The sequence below is a fragment of the Podarcis melisellensis genome, assembly GCF_964234715.1.
Source record: "Podarcis melisellensis genome assembly, chromosome: 13".
NCBI lineage: Eukaryota > Metazoa > Chordata > Lepidosauria > Squamata > Lacertidae > Podarcis > Podarcis melisellensis.
In genome coordinates, this window is record NC_138545.1 from 2,433,650 (window position 1) to 2,453,589 (window position 19,940).

A 19,940-nucleotide genomic window follows, 5' to 3' on the forward strand; every position below is an offset into this window, starting at 1 on the left:
GTTCCAAAACCAAAGCGTTCCAAAACCAAGGCGCGCTTTCCCATAGAAAGTAATGCAAAATGGACTACAGTGGTACCTCTGGTTACGTACTTAATTCGTTCCGGAGGTCCGTTCTTAACCTGAAACTGTTCTTAACCTGAGACACCATTTTAGCTCATGGGGCCTCCCGCTGCCACTGTGCGATTTCTGTTCTCATCCTGAAGCAAAGTTCTTAACCCGAGGTACTATTTCTGAGTTAGTGGAGTCTGTAACCTGAAGCGTATGTAACCTGAAGCGTATGCAACCCGAGGTACCACTGTAATCAATTTCAGACTTTTAAAAACAACCCTATGGCAGCAGTTTAACATGAATATTGCAATCTCACGAGGCCATTGATCCGTAAAATGAAAGCAACCAACAATGTACTGCAGTCACACAATCAGTAGCTGAACTGGGTTCCACACAGCCACAAAAACACAAAATAAATAGCACAAACAGACAAACCTTAGCATAACATTCAAATCGGAAGCATAACACTCAAAAGGAGCACGTTCGGCTTCCGGGAAAAGTTCGCAAACCGGAACACTTACTTGCAGTGTTTGGGTTCCAAGTTGTTTGAGTACCAAGGCGTTTGAGAACCAAGGCAGCACTGTATACACATTTAAACGGTGGTGGTGACAGATTGAGACGCTATACCAAGCCATCGCCTGTTGAGCCGCTCTCCCTTCCTCAACTCCATAGAATCCTAGAGTTGGAAGAGACCACCAGGGCCATGGAGTCCAACCCCCTGCCAAGCAGGAAACCCCATCAGAGCACTCCTGACATATGGTTGTCCAGCCTCTGCTTAAAGAGCTCCAAAGAAGGAGACTCCACCACACTCCTGGGCAGCAAATTCCACTGTCGAACAGCTCTTACTGTCAGGAAGTTCTTCCTCATGTTTAGGTGGAATCTTCTTTCTTGTAGTTTGGATCCATTGCTCCGTGTCCGCTTCTCTGGAGCAGCAGAAAACAACCTTTCTCCCTCCCTCCTCTCTGTGACATCCTTTTATATATTTGAACATGGCTATCATATCACCCCTTAACCTCCTCTTCTCCAGGCTAAACATGCCCAGCTCCCTTAGCCGTTCCTCATAAGGCATCGTTTCCAGGCCTTTGACCATTTGGGTTGCCCTCCTCTGGACACGTTCCAGTTTGTCAGTGTCCTCCTTGAACTGTGGTGCCCAGAACTGGACACAGTACTCCAGGTGAGGTCTGACCAGAGCAGAATACAGTGGCACGATTACTTCCCTTGATCTAGATGCTATACTCCTATTGATGCAGCCCAGAATCGCATTGGCTTTTTCAGCTGCCGCGTCACACTGTTGGCTCATGTCAAATTTGTGGTCAACCAAGACTCCTAGATCCTTTCCACATGTACTGCTCATGTACTCCCTCGGCTTGTGACCTGGGCTGGTTTTGTGTCTTCTCCTGTCTGCCCAGGGAAACATGGACCAGGAGCGCCTGAAGAAGCAGCAGGAGCTGGCCACCGCTGCCCTCTACCAGCAGCTCCAGCACCAACAGCTGCTTCAGCTCGTCAACAGGTAGCCTACCTCGCAGGGCGGTCGCCGTGGTTCCCTTGAAGGTTGATTCCCTTGCAAAAGGGATGGGCTGTTCCATGGGGGGTGCACGCCGATCTCAGGAGGTCAGAGCTGCTACTTCGCAAGAAGCAGATGGGTTCCTGACACCCCTTCTCTCCCTTTCCTTTCCCCCCGCAGCAGGCAGTATGCCCAGTGCTCCCTCCAGCAGAAGGTGGCGTCGGGGGACCTGACACAGCAACAGCTCACCACCTTCCTGCAGCAGCTGCAAGCTCTCAAGCCAAGGTGAGGCCCCGGAGTCCCAGGGAAGGAGGCTTCCCAGCAGCCCTTTTCCCAAGCTCCTCACTGTCAGCCCAGTAATAATAAGGTAAAGGGACCCTTGACCTTTAGGTCCAGTCGTGGCCAACTCTGGGGCTGCGGCGCTCATCTCGCTTTACTGGCCGAGGGAGCAGGCGTACAGCTTCCGGGTCATGTGGCCAGCAGGACTAAGCCGCTTCTGGCGAACCAGAGCAGCGCACGGAAACGCCGTTTACCTTCCTGCCGGAGCGGTACCTATTTATCTACTTGCACTGGTGTGCTTTCGAACTGCTAGGTTGGCAGGAGCAGGGACCGAGCAACGGGAGCTCACCTTGTTGCGGGGATTCAAACTGCCGACCTTCCAATCGGCAAGCCCTAGGCTCTGTGGTTTAACCCACAGCGCCACCCTCGTCCCAATAATAATAATACTAATTTATTATTTATACCCCGCCTGTCTGGCTGGGTTTCCCCAGCCACTCTGGGCGGCCTCCAACAAAGCAATAAAAGACAATAACCTATTAAACATTAAAAGCTTCCCTAAACAGGGCTGCCTTCAGATGTCTTCTAAAAGTTTGGTAGTTGTTTATCTCTTTGACATCTGGTGGGAGGGTGTTCCACAGGGCAGGCGCCACCACCGAGAAGGCCCTCTGCCTGGTTCCCTGTAGCTTTGCTTCTCGCAGAGAGGGAACTGCCAGAAGGCCCTCGGAGCTGGACCTCAGTGTCCGGGCTAAACGATGGGGGTGGAGATGCTCCTTCAGCTATACAGTCTTCTCTCTCTGCACCCAGAAGTGTTTATGATCGTTAATTCAATCTGCTAGTCGCTTTATTTTGCCCAAGGCAACTGGAAGTGACATCCACTCAATAATAATTTATTACTTATACCCCAGGGACGCAGGTGGTTCGAATCCCCGCGACGGGGTGAACTTCAGTTGCTCGGTCCCTGCTCCTGCCCACCTAGCAGTTCGAAAGCACATCAAAGTGCAAGTAGATAAAATAAAATAATAAAAAAATTCCTTCCAGTAGCACCTGAGAGACTAACTTAGTTAGTTATTAGTATGAGCTTTCGTGAGCATGCACACTTTTTCAGATACACTGATAGCTTTATCATGTATAGTGAGATAAGAATCCAATTCTTATCTCCTTATACAGGATGAAGCTATTTTTAGCCATCTCACCCCTTGCTTTTTCCTGTAAGACCAATTGCACAGGTTTACCACACCTATCAGCCAATCACCCATTCGCACCACCCTTCTGAGTAATCCCCCTCCCCACCCTCTCACTATATACAGTGGTACCTCGGGTTAAGTACTTACTTCGTTCCGGAGGTCCGTTCTTAACTTGAAACTGTTCTTAACCTGAGACACCACTTTAGCTAATGGGGGCCTCCTGCTGCCGCCATGCCGCCGGAGCACGATTTCTGTTCTCATCCTGAAGCACAGTTCTTAACCTGAAGCACTATTTCTGGGTTAGCGGAGTCTGTAACCTGAAGTGTATGTAACCCGAGGTACCACTGTATAAGGGTTCTCTTTCAGTGTATCTGAAGAAGTGTGCATGCACACGAAAGCTCATACCAATAATTAACTTAGTTGGTCTCTAAGGTGCTACTGGAAGGAATATTTTTATTCTATTTTATTTATTTTATTTTGCTTCGACTACGGCAGACCAACAGGCTACCTACCTGTAACTGCAAGTAGATAAATAGGTACCGCTCCGGCAGGAAGGTAAACGGCGTTTCTGTGCGCTGCTCTGGTTTCGCCAGAGGCAGTTTAGTCATGCTGGCCACATGTCCTGGAAAAACTGTCTGCGGACAACTGTCAGCTCCCTTGGCCAATAAAGCGAGATGAGCGCCGCAACCCCAGAGTCGTCCGTGACTGGACTTAACTGTCACGGGTCCTTTGCCCATCTGGCTGGCTTCCAAAAAACTCCACGTAGCTACATTAAAACCCAAACAGGTGGAGCCGAAGGAGAAATGCACTAAAAACATCTCACTGCTCTTTAATGATTATTATTTTCTATGCTTTTAGCTGTTATTTTTTTTATCTGTACAGGTGAAACTCGAAAATTTAGAACATCGTGGAAAAGTTCATTTATTTCAGTAATTCAACTTAAAAGGTGAAACTAATATATGAGATAGACTCATGCAAAGCGAGATACGTCAAGCCTTTTTTTGTTATAACTGTGATGATCATGGCGTACAGCTGATGAAAACCCCAAATTAACAATCTCAGAAAATTAGAATATCGTGAAAAGGTGCAGTAGCTATTCAACCCATAACACCTGCAATGGGTTCCTGAGCCTTTAAATGGTCTCTCAGTGGTGTAGTGGATAAGAGCAGTAGACTCGTAATCTGGTGAACCAGGTTCGATTCCCCGCTCCTCCACATGCAGCTGCTGGGTGACCTTGGGCCAGTCACACTTCTCTGAAGTCTCTCAGCCCCATTCACCTCACAGAGTGTTTGTTGTGGGGGAGGAAGGGAAAGGAGGACGTTAGCCGCTTTGAGACTCCTGAAGGGGAGTGATAAAGTGGGGTATCAAATCCAAACTCTTCTTCTGCTGCTGCTGCTGACCTGATACTTGTTCAGAAAGCCATCACTGAGAGCCTCCATAAGGAGGGAAAGCCTCAAAAGGTAATTGCAGAAGAAGTTGGATGTTCCCAATGATTTCATTTAATATTCTGAATTTCTGAGATTGTTAATTTGGGGTTTTCACCAGCTGTACACCATGATCATCACAATTATAACAAACAAAAGGCTTGACATACCTGGCTTTGCATGTCATGAGTCTATCTCATATACAGTGGTACCTCGGGTTAAGTACTTAATTCGTTCTGTAGGTCCGTTCTTAACCTGAAACTGTTCTTAACCTGAAGCACCACTTTAGCTAATGGGGCCTCCTGCTGCTGCCGAGCCGCCGGAGCACAATTTCTGTTCTCATCCTGAAGCAAAGTTCTTAACCTGAAGCACTATTTCTGGGTTAGCGGAATCTGTAACCTGAAGCGTATGTAACCCAAGGTACCACTGTATTAGTTTCACCTTTTAAGTTGAATTACTGAAATAAATGAACTTTAAAACATAATATATAATATCAACTTGTAAGATACGGATCTGTTTGTTTTTTTGTTGTTGTCTTTTTTAGTTTTCGAATGTTAATTTTTGTGTGTTGTGTATTGTTATCTTTTCATATCTTTTGTGTTGTTGTTGTTGTGTGGAAAATACTAATAAAATTCTTTTTTTTTTAAAAAAAGAAAGAAATGAACTTTTCCACAAGATTCTAATTTTTCGAGTTTCAGCTGTATGCTTTTAGCTGTTATTATTTTTATCTGTTAGCTGCCTTGAGTTAGGGAAGAAGGTGTTGTATGAGAAAATCTATGTGATGATGATGATGATGATAATAACCAGATGTCTCCGTGGGAAACACACAAGCGGCACCAGAACATTCTCTCCTGTGGTTTCCACCATCTGGGATTTGTTCAAAAGCATTGCTGTCTCCCAGCCGCAGAGGCGCAGCATAGCCAACCATGGTTTAGCAGCCATGGCTTATCTTCCCAGCCTCCACGAGTTTGTCCGATTTCCTTTGAAGCCATGAGACGGTTGAGTTTCTCCTCCCTCCTAACTTTGCCACTTTGCTTCTTTCCAGAGCCGGGGAGCAGGGAATGATTCCTTCTATGAACCGATCAATATCTGTGCCAGATACCGGGTCCCTGTGGGACACACATACCTCAGCCTCACCGCAAGCAGGTGACAACTCGGGCCTCTGGGCATAATAAGAGTGGAAAGGAGGAAGGAGGAGGGGGTTTTGCGCAGTTCCAAGAGCAGGGCCTTGGCGTTAGGCCAGTCACAGATCTTGGAACGCAGTCTTGTACTTGTGGGCTGGGTTCAAATCCTTACACACCCCTAACCCCCCCCAATGGGATTGTTCCTCAGCTGGCTTGCAAGGTGATTGTACGACCTAAGAATGGCCTGATTCTGCAAACACCCACTCAGCCACTTGGGTCAGTGGAATTGGCACTGCTGGAGATATTTAGAAAACGGAAGAAAGTTTTAATCTGTTGTTGCTTTAAATTTTTATTTTATTAGAGCGTTTATTAATTTTCCAATAAAAACATGCGATTAACGTATCAAATCATAATCCATTAAAAAAAAAATCCAGTTGCCTTCGGAATTTAATTCTAATTTTACGACTTCCCACGATCTGAAGGTCAAAGCAACTCCGAATCTCCGCCCTGCCTCTCACAATAGTTCCATATTTCCGATTTTATCTCTTCAAGCTTCTTGTTACTTTAAATTTTTAAAAGTCCCAGGTTGCTGTTATTTTTTTCTTACCTGTTGCTTTATTGTAAACCTCTCCGGAGTTTTCCCCCCCTCCTTAAAAAAGAAAGAAAGTGGTGTATAGATTTTGTGAAAGTAAAAAAAAGAGAATAAAACAGGATAACTTCCTTATCTTCCAAGCCGGCTCGCAGCAAACATTCAAAAAGCGAGGCTCAGGCGTCTGGATCTCACAGGGCTCTTCCTTGAGAATTAGGGTTGGGGAGTTTTAATGTTGGTCTCTCGCACACGAGCGAAACAGCAGCTACACGTGCCTCGGTCAAGGGCGTGTGTGTGTGTGTGTGTGTGTGGTTTTGAGCAACATTTGTTCAACCATCACCTTTCTTTTCCCGTCCGTAGAACCAGAATCACCCTTGGCGTGGGTGGGTCTTCCATTTCCCCGTAGCTCACAGATTAAAGTTCAGCGGTTGCGAAACTTTTATCAAAATACATTCAAAAGTCCACTGGGAGAAAAACGCGAGTGCTGGTAGAAGTGTAAGCAGAGCGGCAGGCCTAAGCTTGACTTTACACCCCTGGCTCCCAGAGTTGGCAATGGGGTAACCTGGGATTGGGGTGTATGTGCCAAGAGCCAGTTTGGGGGGTTTAAATGACCACCAGACGCCAAAAAAACTGGTATCAGTGGATCAGGCTCGTCAAATAACACCAGTTGAATTCATTAAACGAAGTGGCTTCAATTGGATTTGAGTAAAGGTGCAATTAATCGCCACTGTTTTGAATTTTACCTTCTGGGATCGGGCAAACCACTGTTCTGAACAATGCTTTTTATAGGGTTGGGGGGCACTGGACACGAGGGGATCAAACTCCTGATTTTCATATGGCTAATGCCTCTTCTCTTCTCCCCACCCACGGCCTCAAATCCCCTCTTTTCTCTTTCCAGGCGGTGAGGCCAGCTTATGGGATATTCCAATTAATTCTTCAACTCAGGGTCCAATCTTAGAACAACTTCAACTGCAACATAAAGTGAGTTGCGCGTTGCATTGCGGGGCTGGGGTGTGTGTGTGGTTGAATTGGGGCCTTCCTGCAACTTAGGCTCTGTGGCGGGGAATCTGCCTTGCCCTTGGAAGGTGCCCCGGACCTATCCCCAACGACACCTTAATAATATTAATAATAATAATTTTTATTTATACCCCGCCCTCCCCAGCCAAGGTGGCTAACAAGCAATAATAAAAACAAGTTGAATGAATACAACTTAAAAACAAGATTAAAATACAACATTAAAATGTTGAAACATTAAAATATTACAATGCAGCCTCATCACAGGAGGAGAAAGGAAAAAGGAAAAAGAAAAAGGTGGAGGGAATCAAATTGGCTCCAAGCCAAAGGCCAGGCGGAACAACTCTGTCTTACAGGCCCTGCGGAAAGAAATCAGATCCTGCAGGGCCCTGGTCTCATGAGGCAGAGCGTTCCACCAAGTCGGGGCCAGTGTTGAAAAGGCCCTGGCTCTGGTTGAGGCTAATCTGACTTCCTTAGGGCCCGGGACCACTAGGGTGCTGCTATTTATGGACCTCGAAGCTCTCCGTGGGGCATACCGGGAGAGGCGGTCCCGTAGGTACGAGGGTCCTAGGCCGTGAAGGGCTTTAAAGGTCAAGACCAGCACCTTGAACCTGACCCTGTACTGCACTGGGAGCCAGTGCAGCTGGAAAAGCACTGGGTGAATATGCTCCCATGGCAGAGACCTCGTGAGGAGCCTCGCTGCAGCATTCTGCACCCGCTGGAGTTTGTGGGACGGCTTCAAGGGCAGCCCCGCATAGAGCGAATTACAGTAGTCCAGCCTGGAGGCGACCGTCGCATGGATCACTGTGGTCAGGTCACATTCAGACAGACTTCCCCGCCTGAAACCCTGGGGCGACTCTGGGAAGGTGGCGCTGCGCTCGATGGGACCCCCGGCCACCTGGTTCTGTTCAAGGCGGCCCCTCGCACCCTAACCGGCTTGTCCAATCCCCTTCCCACCCCGCAGCTACAAGAGCGGAGAGGCGCCGAACTCAGGGCTAAGAGGGACGAGGATGAGCGGAAGCGGCGCCAGGAAGAACAGAAGCGCCGCGAGGAGGAGGAAGTGTTCCGGCGCAAGCAGGCAAGGGCAGCCAGCGCCAGCACGGCCTCCCATGCACAGGTGGGGCTCCAGCCCGATAGCTCTCCTTCTTCCCCGGCCCAGGCGGCACCCCCCCTCTTCCTCCAGCTCGGACCCCTTGCGAGCGTGTGGGTCCACGGGAGCTCTTGTCCTGTGGGTGTTCAGCGGCTTCCTTCCTCTCCCCCCCCTTTCTGAAGGCTCTGGGACTTGGCCTGGGTGGGGGTACTGTTTGGGAGAAAGTGGGGGCCTTTGGGTGGCTTTTGGGGAAAAATTCATCTTTTATTAATTTGCATTTTATTTATTTGTTAACATTCTTATATTACGTTGGTAAACATCATATTGCAATGCAGGACTTACTATACTATAATTTCCAACACGTATACAAAAAAAAATTATGGTAAACGTCACATTACAGGGCTTAATATAATACAATTTCCAACATGTATAGGAAAAAAAATTATGGGATGCGGGTGGCGCTGGGGTTAAACCACAGAGCCTAGGACTTGCTGATCAGAAGGTCGGCGGTTCGAATCCCCGCAATGACGGTGTGAGCTCCCGTTGCTCAGTCCCAGCTCCTGACAACCTAGCAATTCGAAAGCACACCAGTGCAAGTAGATAAATAGGTACTGCTGTGGCGGGAAGGTAAACGGCGTTTCCGTGTGCTGCTCTGGTTCGCCAGAAGCGCCTTAGTCCTGCTGGCCACATGACCCAGAAGCTGTACGCCGGCTCCCTCGGCCAGTAAAGCGAGATGAGCGCCGCAACCCCAGAGTACGCCAGCTTCCTCAGCCAATAAAGCCTGACGTATTAGCGTTGGGCTGTTGTGTCTACTATTTGGCCTTCATAGGATAGACTGTCGACGGCGGTATATAGGCTGATATTTTGCTAGTTGGGGTTGGGTGGAACAGGGGGTATCGATTGTAGGACAGGCTCCTCTAGGTCGATATGGGACACCGTCAAGTCCTTTGAGTTTCAAGTTTTTCACTTGTAGTTCTCTGGCGGAAAGTACTGTATAGGTAGCTATCAATGTTCAGGGCTTAGGATAGTAGGGTATCTAATCCTAGTTTGTTTCTAAGCTTTCGTGTGGAGTTAATTCCCTCTCTCCTCTGCCTCCAGCTACCCTCTTCCTCATCGTGGGGCCAGCAGTCCGTGAACAGCTCTTCCTCCACCCAGAACAGCTTCAGCATCTCGGACATCCAGAAGCTGGGGGACGTGCGGGCCTTGCGGGAAGAGGTGAGTCCTGCTCTGGTGCGGGTTTTGGGGTGCGGTGGCCCTCCTGGATTGCTGGGCTCACTTCTCACCCTCCCTTCTGGACGCCTCTCCCCCTCCCCAGTGCCGCCACCAGGAGCTCCTGAAGCTGATCCAGCAGCAGCAGAACTCTCACCCGCTGTGGACCAAGCAGAACGTCTCCATGAAGGCCCTGCTGGAGCTGCAGCAAGAGACCGAGAGGCACATGCAGAAACAGCAGCAGAGGGCTCAGCAGAGAGCCGTGAGTCAGCCCCCCCCCGCTCCCCCCCCGGGGGGCAGCTTGAGAGGACCCAGCCAGGCGAAGGAAGAAATAATAATAATAATAATAAAATTATATTTATATCCTGCCCTCCCCAGCCGAAGCCAGGCTCAGAATAGCTAACAGCAGTAAAATAACACAACATTCTAAAGGAATAAGAATAATAATAAATTTGCACCCTGCCCCTGTTTTTGGGGGGCAGGAGGCGGGCAGGTGTCGGGGACTCCCTGGTCCTGAATGGGGCAACTGTGCCCTTGAAGAACCAGGTGCGCAGCCTGGGAGTCATTTTGGACTCACAGCTGTCCATGGAGGCGCAGGTCAATTCTGTGTCCGGGGCAGCGGTCTACCAGCTCCATCTGGTACGCAGGATGAGACCCTAGCTGCCTGTGGACTGTCTGGCCAGAGTGGTGCATGCTCTGGTTATCTCCCGCTTGGACTACTGCCATGCGCTCTACGTGGGGCTACCTTTGAAGGTGACCTGGAAACTACAACTAATCTAGAATGTGGCAGCTAGACTGGTGACTGGGAGACCACATAACACCAGTCTTGAAAGACCTACACTGGCTCCCAGGACGGTTCTGAGCACAATTCAAAGGGTTGGTGCTGACCTTGAAAGCCCTAAACGGCCTCAAAGGCCCAGTATACCTGAAGGGGTGTCTCCACCCCTATCATTCTACCTGGACACTGAGGTCTAGCTCCAAGGGCCTTCTGGCAGTTCCCTCACTGCGTGAAGCCAAGTTACAGGGAACCAGGCAGAGGGCCTTCTCGGTGGTGGCACCTGTCCTGCGGAACGCCCTCCCACCAGATGTGAAAGAGAAAAGCAACTACCAGACTTTTAGAAGACATCTGAAGGCAGCCCTGTTTAGGGAAGCTATTAATGTTTAACAGACCACTGTATTTTAATATATCTGTTGGAGGCTGCCCACCCAGATGGGCAGCATATAAATAATAAATTCTATAAGTAATTTATTATTATTATTATTATTATTATTATTATTATTACTGCATCAGCAGCTCTGGAGGGTTTGGGCTTCTGCAAACAGGTTCAAGCTTCTCCCTTTCCTCCCATAGCACGGCGGCCACAGTCTGACCAGCCTCCCGTCTCAGTGGGGGGCTGACTCGAGCCCGCTGTGGGGGGCCCACGAGAAGAACAGCTCCATCAGCCTCTGGGAGGAGAGCATGAAGAACGCCGGCCCCCTCGCCCGGAGCCTGGGCTTGAAGAACAGCCGCAGCAGCCCGTCCCTGGGGTGAGCAGCGGGGCGGACGGGCGGTGGGGCTTGGCCAGGGGAGAGGGGCAGGATCCGACCTCTCTCTCTCTCACACACACACATCCTGGTCTCCTTCCCTTCCAGGGACACGTACAACGCCTCCTGTCGTCAGAGCCGGAAGAAGACGGATGAGGAGGAGAAGCTGCTGAAGCTGCTTCAGGGAATCCACAAGCCGCAGGACGGTTTCACGCAGTGGTGTGAGCAAATGCTCCATGCCCTCAATGCCTCCAGCAACCTTGATGGTATGGGGGGAGGCGGGAGGGGGAGGGGGGAGAAGAGGAAGAGGAGGGACAGCAGGACAGGGCCCTCCTCCCCCCCCAGGCTGCCCCGGGGTGGATCGGAAGGAGGGTAGCGCAGGCCCAGAGGCAGGCGGTCGAGAAAACCCCGGACCTCGGCCGGGGTTGGGATAGATGACCTCCCGGTGTCCCCTCCAGCTCCACGGAAAAGCTTTGGTGCCAGATTTTAGCAGCACGGTTAGGGGCGGGAGGGGGCGGTTTTAACAGCACCTGCATGGATCCTTGCTTCGCGCATGGAAGAGGGTGGAGGCAGGTTGTGAATACAGGCATCCCCCCCCCAAAAAATGGAAATTTGGAGGGAGAGACCCGAGCAGCCTAAGCAAAGCCGTGTTACACCTGTGCCTCGCGAGGAGACCCTCCCTGGAGCCCAAGGGGGGGGCCTCCTCTTCAGGCTCCAGGGAAGGCCTCCTCATGAGTTGGAAGCACTGTTAGGCGGGCTCCCCCCCAAAAAAATTTATGCCCATTTTGCGTAAACGGGGAGTCACCTGTAATGAACGGGAACAAATAAAGCATGTTTTAAAAAGCAGTCGTCCCCCAAAGGCTGCATGTATATAGTCTTCAGGCCACAGCCGCTTCAGGTTGTGGTTTTTTTGGGTTACGGACTGCCGAAACCCGGAAGTACGGGTTACTTCCAGGTTTCGGCAGTCGCGCATGCGCAGAAGCGCCAAATCACAACCCGGCATGTGCAGACGCAGGTTGCGAATGCAGCAGGTTGCGAACGCGCATCCTGCATGGATCACAACCGGAGCGTCCACTGTGCATAGAAAAACGCATAGAAATAAAAAGCCAAGGCTTTCCCCACTTGTTCCACCCATCCTGTCCCAGAGAGAGGCCTTGCTGTGTTCTATCATTTGCAGCTGGGAGGGAGGGTTGATATTTTCTCCCCCTCTTCCCACGCATCTTTGTAGGGAAGGATGGGAATCCCTTCCCCGCCTCCCCCTTTCCCCTGCGATAGGATGTGGCAATATCCTGTTTCTCCTCTTCTCTCTTCCGCCATGCTCTCTCCCCCCCCCCCAACCCCCAAAACACCACCCCAACCCAGTCCCCACTGTGGTGGCCTTCCTGAAGGAGGTGGAGTCCCCCTACGACGTCCACGACTGCATCCGCTCCTACCTGGGAGACACGGTGGAAGCCAAAGAGTTCGCGAAGCAGTTCCTGGAGCGCCGTGCCAAGCAGAGAGCCAGCCAGCAGCGCCAGCAGCAGCAGGTGAGCCGCGCTCCGTTGCGGGGACCGGCCATCAATCTCCCACCCCCAGCTGTCAACATAAGCAGAAGAGGGCAAGGGTCACGTTTGACTTGAGAACAGGCAGCTTCCCAAAAAAACAGCAAGGTTTGGTACGGTTGCCATATTTTGAAGAGCAAAAAACTGGACGAATTTGCCGACTTCTGCTTAACTGCAGATCACCGCCGACACTCGTTTTAAATACCGTATTTTTCGCTCCATAAGATGCACTTTTTTCTTCCTAAAAAGTAAGGGGAAAGTCTGTGCGTCTTATGGAGCGAATGTGTGGTCCCTGGAGCCGAATTGCCCGGGGCAAAAAGCAGATCATGCTTCTTTTATTGAAAGAGGGAAGTGGGTGTTGAAACAAAGCCGCTGATCGGGGAGAGAGATAAGGGGCACTAGAGATAAAGGAGGCTGCCTGGGAGGGGGGAGGTAAAAGCCCATGGATCCTCAGGATTTTTGCATTGGTTCACCCCAAATTCACCATCAGATCACATAGCATGTCCATGGCTACAGCCTGCAGCAAAAGAAACCACGCATCCACTGTTTCCTGGGGCCGCAATGGTGCAAAAATGTGGTTACAAAGCACGGATCCACATGGATCCTCAGGATTTTTGCATTGGGTCACCCCAAAATCACCATCAGATCACATCTCTGTGGCCACAGCATGAACCACAAAAATCATACATCCACTGTTTCGTTCAGAATATTTTTTTTCTTGTTTTCCTCTAAAAACTAGGTGCGTCTTATGGAGCGGAAAATACGGTATATAGGATATAGAATCTCTGATATATTGCTAGTAGCAACATTCTTAACTGTCAACAACAAAATAATAATAATACATATTGCCCCCTCACTTGCCACTTGAAAGTATTTGGGCTCGCATCAGCGCGTACAGAACAATTTATTAAACTGGTTAACGTATGTCTGGGCTCTCCTTAAGGGTGGGGCATGTTAACTCTCGCCCTCCCAGGCTCCTCCTCCTCCAAGATCTTGTAGCTGAGCCAGAGTCCTTTCAGTTCAGCCACAAGAGAAGGGATTTATACAGTAGGTAGGGAGTTTAAGATGCTGCTCTGTTGTGATTCTCTGCTACAGACTAGCTTAGCTGGGCGCCTTAGATCTGAGTCACTAGCAAAATTTTCTTGGGTTACTGTAGACAAAAAAACCAAACAGAAAAACCCGGACATTTTGCCAGATTTTAAAAATCCTCCCAGACAGATATTTTAATCCTGAAAAAGAGGGTGTGTCCAGTAGCCCTTGTGAGGAGCAAAAGGAAGTGAGCCTCATCAAGTACTCAATTTTATATAGTAAAGGTAAAGGGACCCCTGACCATTAGAGGTCTAGTCGTGGCCGACTCTGGGGTTGCGGCGCTCATCTCGCTTTATTGGCCGACGTACAGCTTCCCGGTTATGTGGCCAGCAGGATTAAGCCGCTTCTGGCGAACCAGAGCAGCGCACGGAAACGCCATTTACCTTCCTGCTGGAGCTGTGCCTATTTATCTACTTGCACTTTGATGTGCTTTCGAACTGCTAGGTTGGCAGGAGCAGGGACCGAGCAACGGGAGCGCATCCCGCCGTGGGGATTTGAACCGCCAACCTTCTGATCAGAAAGTCCTAGGCTCTGTAGTTTAACCCACAGCGCCACCCACGTCCCTCAATTTATTTTATTTATACACACACACACACACACATATACATATATATATATATATATATATATATATATATATATATATATATATATATATATATACACATACATATATTTTAAAAGTCTTTGGCTGCCAGCTCGGCTGATAGGGTGTCCCAGTGGTCTGGCTCTCGCCTGCCTGCACTGAAGCCTGTCAGTTACTCCTCACTCCTTCACCCGAAGATCACCGTAAGAACACAAAATGCACAATAAAAACAGAAGCGAAAACAAAAGCCCCTCCTACGACCGCCGTTAAAAGGACCCGGAGTGTTAAATCAGCCAAAGGCCTGGCTTTGCGCCCTGGGCGTTTTGTCTCCCTTCAAGCCATGCCCTTTTGTATACCTGAAGGAGCGTCTCCACCCCCATCAGTCTACCCGGACACTGAGGTCCAGCTCCGAGGGCCTTCTGGCAGTTCCCTCATTGCGAGAAGCCAAGTTACAGGGAACCAGGCAGAGGGCCTTCTCGGTGGTGGCGCCCGTCCTGTGGAACACCCTCCCACCAGATATCTAGAAAATAAACAACGATCTGACTTTTAGAAGACATCTGAAGGCAGCCCTCTTTAGGGAAGCTTTTAATGTTTGATGCATTATTGTCTTTTAGTGTTTTGTTGGAAGCCGCCCAGAGTGTCTGGGGAAACTCAGCCAAATGGGTGGGGTATAAATAAATTATTACAGTGGTGCCCCGCAAGACGAAGCCTCGCAAGACGAAAAACGCGCAAGACGAAAGAGTTTTCCGGTTTTTGAGTCGTTCCGCAAGACGAATTTCCCTATGGGCTTGCTTCGCAAGACGAAACGTCTTGCGAGTTCTTGCGAGTTTGTTTCCTTTTTCTTAAAGCCGCTAAGCCGCTAATAGCCGTGCTTCGCAAGACGAAAAACCGCAAGACGAAGAAACTCGCAGAACGGATTAATTTCGTCTCGCGAGGCACCACTGTATTATTATTATTATTATTATTATTATTATTATTATTATTATTATTATTATTATTATTTATTTTGTGTTCCTCGCAGGAAGCCTGGCTGTCCTCCAGCAGTCTGCAGTCTCTCTTCCAGTCCAACCACAGCCCCAAGGCCCCCTCCTTCGAGAACAGCCAAGCCGCCAAGATCAAGAGGCGCCCGATGATGCTTCACGCGGACCCCAGCATCCTGGGTGAGAGGCCTGGCGGGGGGCGAGCCCTGGGCCTCCCGGGGTGGAGGGAAAGGGGGGCTGGGACCGGGGCTCCTGTGGGGTACGGGAACGGGAGCCAGGTAGTGGGGACCATAGCTGTCAACTTTCAGATTTGAAAATAAGGGATCAGCAGCCTCACCTGTCCCGGGGACAGTCTACGGGATATCTAACAATCCGGGGTAGCAGTGGGCAACGGCGCTGGAATAAGGGGATTTCCCCGGCAAAAAAGGGAAGGTAGACAGCTATGGTGGGAACCCCCTTCTCCCTCCAAACCCCCACCCCAAGGGAGGGTCCCTAAAACTCCCACCCCAGGGTCCTTAACCCATTTTTGTCTGGAGTCCCTTGTTTGCTCCAGTTCTGTTGCCTTAATTCCTGTAGGGCTGTGGTTTCCAACGTGGGACACACACTCCATGGGGGGGGGCCGATTTGATTTTTAGGGGGGGCAATTTGGAAGCTTGTTTAGACTATGGTTACCAGATTTTTTTCAATGAATCCATGGACACTTTTTTTTTTGAAGCTGAGTAGCAACAGGGAGTCAGTACAGTGGTACCTCGGGTTAAGTACTTAATTCGTTCCAAAGGTCCGTTCTTAACCTGAAACTGTTCTTAACCTGAAGCCCCACTTTAGCTAATGGGGCCTCTTGCTGCTACTGTGCCGCCGGAGCATGATTTCTGTTCTCATCTGAAGCCAAGTTCTTAACCTGAAGCACTATTTCTGGGTTAGCGGAGTCTGTAACCTGAAGCGTCTGTCACCACTGTAGTGGGGATGGTGAGGCAAAAGACCCTTGGGCCAAGCACACATGCATATTGTATAAAGGTGCAAAGCCCTTCTTTCGCACCCTGTAAAACATAAATCCGCAGGTTTTTCAAAAAACTGGACAATGGCACGCCGCACGCCTGGGACTCCCGAGCCTTCCCCGATCTCCTGCCCTCTTTGTTTTGACAGATCAGGGAAGGCTCTGGAGTCACGGGCCGGTGGCTATTGCCCAGGAGGTGCCAGCCTGGTAGCGCAGTTGGCTCTGGCTGGCTTCAGGAGCTGCTCTCTGCTGTGGCTCAGGAGAAATGGCGGGCGCCATGGCAGCGAGCAGCTCCTGAAGCCAGCGAGAGCCAACTGCGCTACCAGGCTGGCTCCAGGCTGCTGAGGCTGCCGCTGCCACATTTCCTGGGGACAGATTTGCAAATCCGGGGCTGGGGTTTGCCCGGGGACAGATTTGCAAATCCGGGGACGTCCGGTAACCCTAGTTTAGGCCACGTTGATGGTCTTTTAGGCTTCCTCCACGTGAATAGGAGTTCACTTTTTGAATAAGAAGAATTGCTGTATTTCCCCGCGCATGAGACTATACATTCATACCTCGGGTTACAGCCTCTTCAGGTGCGTTTTTTTCAGTTTGCGGACTGCCTAAAACCGGAAGTACCAGAACGGCTTACTTCCGGGTTTCGGCAGTCGCGCATGCGCAGAAGCGCCGAATCGCAACCCGCAATTATTTATTTCTTCATTCTGGGCTCAAAGAATAGGGGTCGTCTTACATATGGGGGCATCTTACACATGGAAAAATATGGTACAGTGGTACCTTGGGTTACATACACTTCAGGTTACAGACTCCGCTAACCCAGAAATAGTGCTTCAGGTTAAGAACTTTGCTTCAGGATGAGAACAGAAATCGTGCTCCAGCGGTGCGGCGGCAGCAGGAGGCCCCATTAGCTAAAGTGGTGCTTCAGGTTAAGAACAGTTTCGGGTTAAGAACGGACCTCCGGAACGAATTAAGTACTTAACCCGAGGTACCACTGTATATGTCACAGGGGGCATCAGGATTTTTAGAGATGCTTAGGTGGGGCATGGCCCCAGAAAGGTTGAGAACCACTGCTAGGGTTTCCAGGACGGAAAGGAGAGGGAGTGGTTGGGGGGGGGGAAAGGATGGGTCAGATAGATTTGGGGGGGGGGCGCTGTCCTCCTGCTTGACGGGCCGTGTCTTCCCCTTCCAGGTTACGCTCTTCACGGCTCCTCGAGCGAGCTGGAAACGGTGGAGGACTACTGACTCACAGCAATAGGAATATCTCTTCGTTTTCATCTCTCTGTGTCTATATCTCTTCTCTCTCTCTCTCTCTCTCTATCTCTGCCGCTGCTGCCTTGATCTAACCAATTTCAGTCTCGGCTGAATGTGCACTGCAAGAGAGGCGGCCAGGTGCCCCCATTCCAATCATCACCCCCCCTTCGCCTCCTGGACCGGAGGTCGGAAGTCGGGGGGAGGGAGCGGTCAGTGGCGGCAACGGTCAGTTAGACACCGGCCAGGAGGAGGTTGTTGAGCACTTCTTTCCTTACGAGAAAAAAAAACAAAAACAAAAACAAGCACCTTAACGAACAAAACCTTTTTTTTTTTAATGCCGATGCACTTTATCTAAGAAAAGAAAAAAGAACTTTTTTTTACAGCGACTTGTTAAAAAGGAAAAAGGAAAAAAAAAGGAAAAAAAGAATTTTTTTTTTGCAATCGCAGAAGATGTTTTTTTTTTCTATATACATATATATAAAGAAAATCGTTAAAAAAAACCTACAAAAATTTTTATCTTTGAGAAGAAAACACTTATTTTTCACACGGGGATAAGTTTTCAGAAAACAAAAAAATCGTGAATGGCAATTTCACAAAAGGCTTGATATAAAAAAGATTTATAAGACAAAAAAAAGAAAAACTTGAAGAAATGCACTTAGAAAAAAAAAGGAACTGTGTTTTTTTTTTACCATTGTTTGGATAACTATATATATATATATAAATATAAATATATACATTTGTGTAAATACTGTTCAGACTTGCCCCGCACAGTATATATATTTTCTCTTACGAAGAGGCCATTTTTTATAAGACTTTTTTCTTCTGTTGTTGTTCTTGTCGTCATTTTTTTAAAAAAACGAAAATTGCACAAATGCCTACCCTTTCCCCCCCCTTCCCACCCTCTGGACATTACAATTCTATCTGTGTTTTTTTGTGGATTTTTTTTTTTATATATAATCAAAGGGAAAAAAGGAGGAGGGAAAAAAAAAGAGAGAACTTTGCAAAAAGAGTAATTTTACACTAACGTCGAAGCGGGTTTGCTCGTACCAGAAGCTGCTTTTGCTCTGCAAACCCGGCCCCAAGAATTCCCGTCGGCTCCGGACGAAACCTTCTGGCTTCATCCAAGGAAATCCCGCAAAGCGAAGAGCCTCCCTTTTCTCCATCCCAAAAGCCGCCTTTTTTCAAATCTCCCCACCTGCGAATTACCGTACAAACCTTTTCTTTCCTGCGTGCTACAGAAGGCGACGTGTTTCCCCTCCGGCGACTGTTTTGCATGTCTGCATGAGACGCACTTTCTTTTTCCCCATTCTGAGATATAAGGAGAGGAAGGGAAAAACTCCGAAGGGAGAATGTGAGTCTTCTGGGGTTTTTGTGCGTTTGAGTGCGTTGTTTTTTTTAACCTCCCCTCCTATCCCACCCCGATTTCTTCCTTTTTTTTTACGTGTACACAGTTGAGAATCAAATCGTTATTGAAAGTGTTGTCTCCCCCCCCCCCCCTTTTGTTGTTTCGAGGAGAAAAAGACCTGAGTTAATTTTCCGACGTCAGGAACTATCTCCCTGGTGCACTCAGAGCAGAATTGAATGTATTGCATCCTCGGCCGACAATTTCGAAGCTGCAGAACCACGTTTCTTCTTCCCCCCCCCCCCAAACCCCAAAAGCTGCCTGTTACAAGATGGTGTTTCAAGAGCAACAAAGCGCTGTTTTTAAAGGGGGGCGGATGTGCTTCCTTCTTAAAATCTCACTTTAAAACAAGGAAGCGACCGCCAATGTCTTACTCGCGGTCTCCCACTCTCGGGAGAACCGGCGTTTTTAAGACTAAACTCTTCCCCCCCCCTTCCACACACAATTGCACCCCGATTTAGGGAGCTGACAGTTGGGGTGTGCTTTTCCTGTGCATATGTAGCTGTGGTTGTGCTTGTGTATATATATATATATATAGTATATTTACAGATGATAACCTTTTATATCTATATATATATATATAATGCTTGAACAGAGATTTTCGTTGGCGTGCGCGTGAGCTCGCAAGGAACTTAATTTTTTGTTCTGTTTACAATCCTTCCCACGCGGGTGGGGGGGTGTCGCTGGGTGCACACAAGGTACTACTTGGAAGTCAGAACCCCGAGAAGTGGCGGGGGGCGACCGGGGGTCATAGGAAACCAATTTCACTGCTCCACCCCCTTCTTAAGCCCCCCACCCAACCTCTCTTTATAACCTCCCTCTCATGGAGACTCACAGGTTGAGGCCGCAGGGAGACCCTCATCATCTTCCACACCTCGCTGGTAAACGTGTGTGTGTCGTTGCAAAAGCCCACCTGCTCTTTTTATTTTTTATTTGGGGGGGGGGCTTATTGTTGCGAACGCCCCTTTCCCAAGGGTGCCTCTCGCTCGGTCGCGCCAAGGTCTCGGAGGCACTGGTGCCATTGGCCTTTCCTCCTCTCTGTGGTGTTGTGCGTTTTTTTTAAGGCAGGGTGTGTGTGTGTGTGTAGAAAGGGGGGGGGAATCCTTTAAAC

General features: G+C 49.2%; 1 protein-coding gene across 2 annotated transcripts in view; it reads left to right on the forward strand.

The window, feature by feature from the left end:
- GIGYF1 (GRB10 interacting GYF protein 1) overlaps window positions 1-19,587 on the forward strand; it is a 50,340-nt gene extending 30,753 nt beyond the window's left edge. For both annotated transcript variants that reach the window (XM_081886734.1, XM_081886735.1), the window contains exons 17-28: window positions 1,458-1,558; window positions 1,733-1,837; window positions 5,485-5,585; window positions 7,051-7,133; window positions 8,131-8,283; window positions 9,355-9,471; window positions 9,572-9,727; window positions 10,817-10,992; window positions 11,098-11,255; window positions 12,352-12,515; window positions 15,227-15,365; window positions 17,366-19,587. In XM_081886734.1, coding sequence (XP_081742860.1) covers window positions 1,458-1,558; window positions 1,733-1,837; window positions 5,485-5,585; window positions 7,051-7,133; window positions 8,131-8,283; window positions 9,355-9,471; window positions 9,572-9,727; window positions 10,817-10,992; window positions 11,098-11,255; window positions 12,352-12,515; window positions 15,227-15,365; window positions 17,366-17,418 — 1,506 coding nt within the window. In that variant the 3' untranslated portion in view covers window positions 17,419-19,587. The remainder of the gene's footprint in view (window positions 1-1,457; window positions 1,559-1,732; window positions 1,838-5,484; window positions 5,586-7,050; window positions 7,134-8,130; window positions 8,284-9,354; window positions 9,472-9,571; window positions 9,728-10,816; window positions 10,993-11,097; window positions 11,256-12,351; window positions 12,516-15,226; window positions 15,366-17,365) is intronic.
- The last annotated feature ends 353 nt before the right edge of the window (window positions 19,588-19,940 follow it).